Source organism: Microcebus murinus, chromosome X (genome assembly GCF_040939455.1).
Source record: "Microcebus murinus isolate Inina chromosome X, M.murinus_Inina_mat1.0, whole genome shotgun sequence".
In the NCBI taxonomy this organism is placed as follows: Eukaryota; Metazoa; Chordata; class Mammalia; order Primates; family Cheirogaleidae; genus Microcebus; species Microcebus murinus.
Genome location: NC_134136.1, coordinates 13,587,611 through 13,595,752, shown reverse-complemented (window position 1 = coordinate 13,595,752; position 8,142 = coordinate 13,587,611). Strand labels below are relative to the sequence as shown.

General features: G+C 37.9%; 1 protein-coding gene across 1 annotated transcript; it reads right to left on the bottom strand.

Annotated features, from left to right (window-relative positions):
• Window positions 1–1,807: 1,807 nt before the first annotated feature.
• Window positions 1,808–2,695, bottom strand: LOC105856793 (transcription factor BTF3). Its single transcript, XM_012738658.2, has one exon. The coding sequence runs from the start codon at window positions 2,582–2,584 to the stop codon at window positions 2,096–2,098; it is 489 nt and encodes a 162-aa protein (XP_012594112.2). The 5' UTR covers window positions 2,585–2,695; the 3' UTR covers window positions 1,808–2,095.
• Window positions 2,696–8,142: the final 5,447 nt, after the last annotated feature.

Here is an 8,142-nt window from a genome sequence, read left to right as displayed (position 1 = left end):
GCTGGATCAAATGGTAGATATACTTGTATCGCTTTATGGTATCTCCATATTGATTTCCACAGAGATTGAACTAGTTTGCAGTCCCACCAGCAGTGCAGGAGTGTTTCTATCTCTCCGCATCCATGCCAACATTTATTGTTTAGAGACTTTTTGATGAAAGCCTTTCTGACTGGAGATAACTGATATCTCATTGCAGTTTTGACTTGCAGTTCCCTGATGATTAAAGATGTTGAACATTTTTTCATATATTTGTTGGCCATTATTCTGTTTCCTTTTGAAAAGTTTCTGTTCATGTCCTTTGCCACATTTTGATAGCATTGTTTAATTTTTTCTTGCAGATTTTCCTGGGTTCTAAATACATTCTGGTAATCAGCCCCTTTTGTATGTGTAGCTTGTGAAAATTTTCACCCATTCGCAGGTTGTCTGTTTGATCTCATGACTGTTTCTTTGGCTGTGCAGAACATTTTAGTTTGATCAGGTCCCATTTGATTATTTTTGTTGTTGCTGTGATTGCCTTTGGGGGTCACTTCATAAATTCTTTACCTAAGCCAATGTCTGCAGGACTATTTCCCATGTTTTTTTTCCTAATTTCTAATAATTTTATAACATAGGTTTAAGCCTGTTATCCAATGTGAGTTGATTTTTTGAGAAGTGAAAGGTGTGTACACTGTTTTAGTCTTCTACATGTGGTTATCCAATTTTTCCGAGCACCATTTTTGAATAAGGATTCTTTTTCCCAGTGTATGTTTTTGTCTTCTTTGTTGAAGATTAAATGACTATCTGAGGGTGGTTTTATATTTGGGTTCTCTATTCTGTTCCACTGGTCAATATCCTTATTTTTGTGCCAATACAAAGCTGATTTAATTGCTACAGCTTTGAAAACTGGCGAATTGATACCTCTCATTTTATTTTTTATTGCCTAGAATTTCTTTTGCTATATTGGGTCTTCTCTGGTTCCATACAAAGCATAAAATTATTTTTTTATATCTGTGAAAAATTATGTTGGTACTTTAATAGATATTGAATTGAATCTGTAGATCACTTTAGGTAGCATAGACATTTTGAAAATTTTGATTCTGCAAACACATGAGCATGATATGGATATCCATTTGTTTACATCCTCTGCTAGTTTTTTCTTCAGTGATTCATAGTTCTCTCTGTAGAGGTCTTTTACCTTCTTAGTTAAGTATCTTTCTAGGTACTTTATTTTCTTTGTTGCTATTGTGAAGAGTATTGAGTTTTTGATTTGGTTCTCAATTTGACTGTTATTGTTGTACATGATTGCCTATGGTTTGTGTGTATTGATTTCATATCCTGAGACTTTACTAAATTCATTTATCAATTCCAGGAATCTGTTGGTGGAATCCTTGGGATTTTCTATATATAATATCATATCATCAGCAAAGAGTTTGGTCTCTTCTGCGCCCATTTGGATGCCTTTCATTCCATTCTAATATATGATTGCTATAGCCAGAACTTCCAGTACTATGTTGAGTAGAAGTGGAGATAGTTGGCAAGCTTGACTGGTTTTGGTTCTAAGTGGGAATGCTTTGAATTTTTCCCCATTCAGTATGATGTTGGTTTGAGTCTGTCATATATGGCTTGTATCATTTTTAGGTAATCCCCTTCTATGCCTATTTTGTTAAATGTTCCTATCATAAAAAGGGTGTTGCTTTTTCTGCATATATTGAAAGGATCATATGGTCTTTGTTTTTGCTTCTGTTTATGTGGTTAATTACATTTATAGATTTATGTATGTTGAACCATCCCTGCATCTCTGGGATGAAGCCCACTTGGTCATGATGGATTATTTTCTTTTTTTTTTTTTTTTTTTTTACTACGCAAAGAATTTTATTAATCTTTGTTTCAAACTTTATTCCCAGGCTTCTTCAGCTTAATTAGCTGCAAAGAATGAATTGTGTATAAGCAAAAACTGAAAAGAGCTGCAGTGTCCAGAGGGCTTGGGCTTAAAAATATTAGAGATCTAGATTTTATCAGATCCATAAACAAAACAATTTTAAAAAGCAGTCATAATATAAAATAGCAGCTCCCAATAACTTCTTCAAGTTTTATCTTCTTCAGAAGTTGACTCAATTCAGTTTGCCTCATTCTTGGAAGCCTCATCAAAATTCTCCACAAGATCTGGAACTTCATCATCATCATCCTCTCCAGTAGCAAGTGGTGCTTTTCCATCCACAGATTGTTTGGGCAGAGCTTCAGCCAGTCTCCTTAAACTAGTCAGACTGTCTGCACCAAGCTGGTTTAAGATGCTGGGTAGCATTTCTGTCAGCTGCTTTGTCTCAGCATGGCCCATAATGGTGAAAGTGTTTGCTGCCAGAGATGCCTGAACTTTAGGGTTGTTAAAGTGGATCACTGTTCCTTGGTTTGTAAACATATTCACCTCTTTAATACCAGAGATATTGTTTACTCCTAATTTCTTTAAGGAGAACTGAAGTTTTTTATCATCTGCGGTAGCTGTTCTATGAACCACCTTCTTCTTTCTGCGAGCAGTTCCTTTCCCACCAATGCGCACTTGTGCCTGCAGTTTGGCGAGTTTCTCTTGATTCATGATAGTTTCTTTCATCTTGTCGGAGCGTAAAAGGGGCCGTGCGGGGAACTAGGGTTGGCGCTCAGAGGGTCTCAGGAAGACCAGCTGAGTTTAGGCGCACACACGCGGGGACGCAAGATGGCAGCTCGGATTATTTTCTTAATAAGCACCTAGATTTGGTAGGCTGGGATATTTTTTTGAGAATTTTTGCATCTATATTCATAAGTGATACTGGTCTGTAGTTTTCCTTCTTTGTTGCATCCTTTTCTGGTTGTGGTATCAAAGTGATGTTGGCTTCATAAAATACTCTGGTAAGATTTCATCCTTCTCAATGTTGTAGAATAACTTCTGCAGGGTAGCCCCAGTACTTCTTTGTAGGTGTGGTAAAATTCGGATGTAAAACCATCTGGTCCAGGACTTTTCTTTTTAGGAAGGATTTTAATTGGTTTTCTATTTCGACGCTTAATATTGTTCTACTCAGGAATTCTATTTCTTCCTGGTTGAGCCTAAGGATGCTGTATATTTCTAAGAATTTGTTCTTTCCCCCATATTTTCCATTTTGTGTGTATAAAGGCTTTTGTAGTATTCATAGATTATATCTTGTATCTCTGTGGCATCAGTTGAAATATCTTCTTTTTTATTCCTGATAGAGTTTATTAGAGATTTCTCTTTTCTTCTTTTTGTTAGTCTAGCCAAAGGCATGCCAATTTTGTTTATTTTTTCAAAGAACAGACATTTTGTTTTATTATTTTTCCATATAGTTTCCCTGTTGTCAATTTCACTTAGTTTTGATTTGATCTCCTTAATTTCACTTATTCTGATGGGTTTGGTGTTGGTCTGTTCTTCTTTTTCCAGCTCTTTGAGTTGATTCATTAAGTTGTCTATTTGTGATCTTTCTGACTTTTAGATATAGGCATTTATGGAAATAAACTTTCCACTCAAAACTTCTTTAGCTGTGTCACACAGAATTTGATAACTTTTGTCTTCATTGTCATTAAGTTCAAATAATTTTTTGATTTCCATCTTTATTTCCTCATTTATGAAGCAATCATTTAGCAGAAGGTTGTTTAATTTCCACATTTTTGTGTAGAAATGTGAGTTTCTGTTAGGGTTGATTTCTACTTTTATTTCACGGTGATCTGAGAAGATACATGGTATGCGAAGATACATGGTTTCTATTTTTTAAAATTTTTTAACTTGCTTTGTATCCTAGGATATGACAATCTTAGAGAATGTCCCATGAGCTGATGAGAAGAACATATATTCATTGGATTTGGGGTAGAATGTCCCGTAAATGTCAGTCAGGCCCAAATGTTCTAGAGTTTTGTTTAAGTCCATTATTTCTTTATTAATTTTCTGTTTGGAGGATATGTCCTGTGCAGTCTGCAGGGAGTTGAAATATGTGGTTATTATGGAGTTGCTGTTTATCTATTTGATTAGATCAAGTAGGGTTTGCTTTATGAATCTGGGTTCACCTAATTTGGGTGCATTTATATTTAAAATTGTTATGTCTTCTTGTTGAACTGTATTCTTTACCATTATATAATGACCCTCCTTGTCTTTCATTACTTTTGTTGGTTGAAAAACTAAGTTATCTGAAATCAAAACTGCCACGCCAGCCTTGTTTTAGCTTCCATTTGCTTGAAATACTGACCTCCAACACTTTACCTTTAGTCTATATGTATCCTTGAAGGTTAGGTGAGGTTCTTGAAGACAGAAGATACTTATCTTTTATTTTTTTATTATTATTTTATATATATATTTTTATTTTGGCATATCCATTCAGCCAGTCTATGTCTCTTGAATGGGCAGTTTAAGCCATTCAGATTTATTGAGAGAACTGATAGGTGGGGCAAATGTCTGTTCATCCTGTTGGGTTGGATTTTGTTGCTTTGTTTTCTCTCTTGAGCCATTGTTGTATCTGGCCTTTTATGCTTAGCTTTTGAGTTTTTTTACATCCATGAGTTTTTATTATGCTGATCTGTATGTATCACTGTTTTAAGAACTTCTTGGAGGGCTGGTCTTGTCTTGGTGAATTCCCTCAGTCTTTGCTTATCAGGGAATTTCTTTATTTCTCCTTCATATATAAAACTTAGTTTTTCAGGTTACAGGATTATAAGCTGGGGATTATTCTGTTTCAGAAGAGTGAGAATGGGGCCACAGTCTCTCCTTTTTTATAAGTTTTAATTGAGAAGTTTGGCGTAACTCAGAGTGGCTTTCCTTTGTATGTAACTTGTTTCTTTTACCTTACAGCTTGTAGAAGGGTCTCTTTTGTTGATATTTTGGTCAGTCTGATGACTACATGTCGTGGTGTCTTCCTGTTTGTGTTGAATCTCCCAGGAGTCTTTTGAGCATTTTGTATTTGGAAAATCTATATTTTTAGCAAAGTGTGGGAAATTTTTCTCTATTACATCTTCAAATAACTTATCCAACTATTGGATGTTTTCTTTTTCCCCTTTGGGAATTCACAGCAACCTCAAGTTAGGTTTCTTCATATAATCCCACATTTCTTGTAAGCTTTGCTCTTGTCTTTTATTTCTCTGCTCTGTCTCTATGACTAACTTATTTAATTGGATGTTATCTTCAATCTCTGAAATTCTTCTGTTTGATCTACCCTGCTATTCAGGTTTTCCACTGTGTTTTGTAATTCCCTTAATATATTATTCATTTCAAGGAATTCTGTTTGATTTTTCTTTAATATTTCAATTCCTTTATTAAATTTTTCTTCCAAATTCTGGATTTTTTGTGGTTTCTTTGTGTTGTTTATCCATTTTTTCTTGCATATCATTGAATTTTCTTACAATCCATGTTTGAAATTCTTCTGTCATTTTAGTGTTCTGATTTTGGTTAACGTTCATTGCTTGAGTGCTGGTATTCCTCTTTGTGGGGGTACTTTCCATTTGAATCTTTATACTTCCAGAATTCTTTCACTGAGCCCTCCCCATCTTGATCAGCCATTTCGTTTTCATTTGCAAAGTCACAGGCCTTGTGTAGCCTCTGTTCATATAGTATATGAACAGAGGCAGTATATGAACAGAGGTAGTATATGAACAAGGCAGCCAAGATGTATACGCTTCTGTGCTTGCTTGTTCTGCTGCTAGGGGAAGCCTTGTGTTGTTTAGAGTTGTTTGACCACAGTTGGGAGGATACTCCTGATGGGAAGTGTTACTTGGGAAGCCTATTGTGGTCCCTTTTGGGGATTCTTGTTCCTTGACCAGGGACCTCATTGTTGACAGCTGACCAGGGGCATAGATCCAGCCCTAGCATTTTGATCCTACTGGGTGACCTAAACTGGTCTGAAGAGTAAAGTCACTGGGCTGTCAGCTATTCATCTATGCCAAGGCCTGGCAGATTCACCCTAGTTGCAGAGGGAAAGTGGCTTTTCTTATCTCACCCTACCTCCATGGGTAGAGCCTACCACTTCTGAGCACAAAAGATGATGACTAGGGGTAAGGGGTAGTTCCCCAGTCTGCATGGCATCCCAGTGCCCTAGTACCTGTAAGTCTTGCAGGCGTTAGCCTCCTCATGACTAGGGAAGTGTTCAGAGTTCATCCATCAAGACAGGCCTGGCTAGTTGATCATAGAGTTTGTAAGGACAGAGCTTGTCACAAGAGTCCCTGGGTTGGGCGAAGGGATCTGCCTGACACACTGTATCACACTACAGTGGCTGGGCTGTGGACACTAGCAATAGTGACCACCCATCCACAGAGGGCCAGCATTTGGGGGTGACTGTTCAGGAGATGGCAGGGGCTGGATTTGGGAGCTGTGTCATCAGGACACCCCTTTGTAGCTTTTATGTTGCTCTCCCACAGTCTCAGGCCTGTCCAGCTGGAGCTCTCACTCTTACTGACCCATCCTGAGCTGGTCTATTCGCCTGAAGTGGTTCCAGATTAGAGTCCCCTACTTAGTAAACACTCCATAGGACTGGATCTACTGAATGCTAGAGGCAAGTTACCTGTCTCCTAACTACCTCCCACAGCAGCTCAGACCTGATCCCTCACCGCTTAGTGTAGTCTTGGCACAGAGCTATGGGGAGTTCATGGTGCTTCCCGCTATTTTAGCCTCTCCACAGCACCCCACGCCTCCTGATGTGATTTTGCACCAACTTCAGGCAGATCCCTGTCTGAGTGGGTGTGGAGGTCAGTGGGGAAGCAAGAAGTTTTCCTGTGGGTCTAATCCCACTTCACTCACTGGCCCGGCAGGCCAGAGCTCTTCCACACTCTATGTTCTATTGTTTGTTTAGCACTCTCCAGAGATCGTGCTCCTATCTCCCATTCACCTTTTTCTTCCTGTTTTGTGTGCCCTGCGCTGATTGTCTGCCAATTCACAACACTGTTCTTGTGGGGAAGAGATGCCCTCATGTGTAGGAGACTGAGATCTATGGCTCTTTCTTTGGGAGCAAGAATCCAGGAGATTACCTTAACTCCACTATTTTTCTCCCCTATCATTTCTTTAAATAAGTTTTCTGGCCCCCTCTCATTTTCTTATCCTCCTTAAGTTCTGTAACTCAAACATTGTTCTTTTGATACTGTCCCCCAAATCCTATAAATTTTCTTCATTCCTTTTCATTTTTCCCCTTTTCTGCTCTAGCTATATAGTTTCAAATAATCTGTCTTTGAATTCACAGATTATTTCTCCTGCTTGGTCAATTCTGATGTTGATGATATTCTCTATTCCATTTGTCATCATTCGTTGTATTTTTTAGATCTATAATTTCTTTTTATTTTATTTTTTAAATTTAGAAATATTAAGGGGAAGGAGAGGTTATGTATAGAATTTCTTTTTAATTTTTTTTATAATTTCAATATTTCCATTATTTTTTTGGTCCTTTATTTACTTATTTTGTTGAATCATTTATGTGTAGTTTCTTGAAGTGTGTTGAACTTTCTGAAAACAATTATTTTGATTTGTCAGGCAGTTAATATATCTACTTTTCTGGAGGTCACCCATTGGACAATTATTGTATTCTTTTGGTGGTGTTATGTCTCCTCAGTTTTTCATGATTTTTGTTTCTTTATATTGATGCCTGTGCATTTCATGGAGCAGTCACCTCTTCCAGATTTTACAAATTAGTTTTACTATGGAAAGAACTTCCCATGGGGAGAGTGGATAAAGGTGCTCTCTGGGTGGGGTGGAGTGGTTTTTGTCACCAATGAGTGTATAACTGTGAAGACTCTGTGCAGCTCTGTCAAATGAAGTCAATGTTGACAAAGATTGCAGAAATTATTACCAAATGCTGTGACTTTCTACAGTGGGTGGTGAGTGTTGCTGTTTGTGTGTGTGTGGGGGGCGGCTACTGGCTGTTAAGATTCTCCAATTCTCCTTTTCACTCACTGGGATAGTTGTAGGTCAGAATATCCTTCTTGTCACTGGGTATGTCTTGAAGGTATACTTGTGGTGGCAGTAGTAACACTGCCTGCATATTGGTGCTCATGGAACAGCCAGAGATCTTAGACCTGAAGCACAATAATGTATAGGGAGTCTATGGCTCTCTGGGATCTGGAGTATAAATGGCACTTGTGCCCAGGGTGCAGGCTTCCCTGGTGCCATGTTAGTAACTGCATGCAAGACAGAGATGTTTGTAGTATAGCCAG

Coding starts and splice junctions, on each gene's coding strand:
- LOC105856793 (XM_012738658.2), bottom strand. CDS start 2,584: ATGAAAGAAACTATCATGAATCAAGAGAAACTCGCCAAACTGCAGGCA.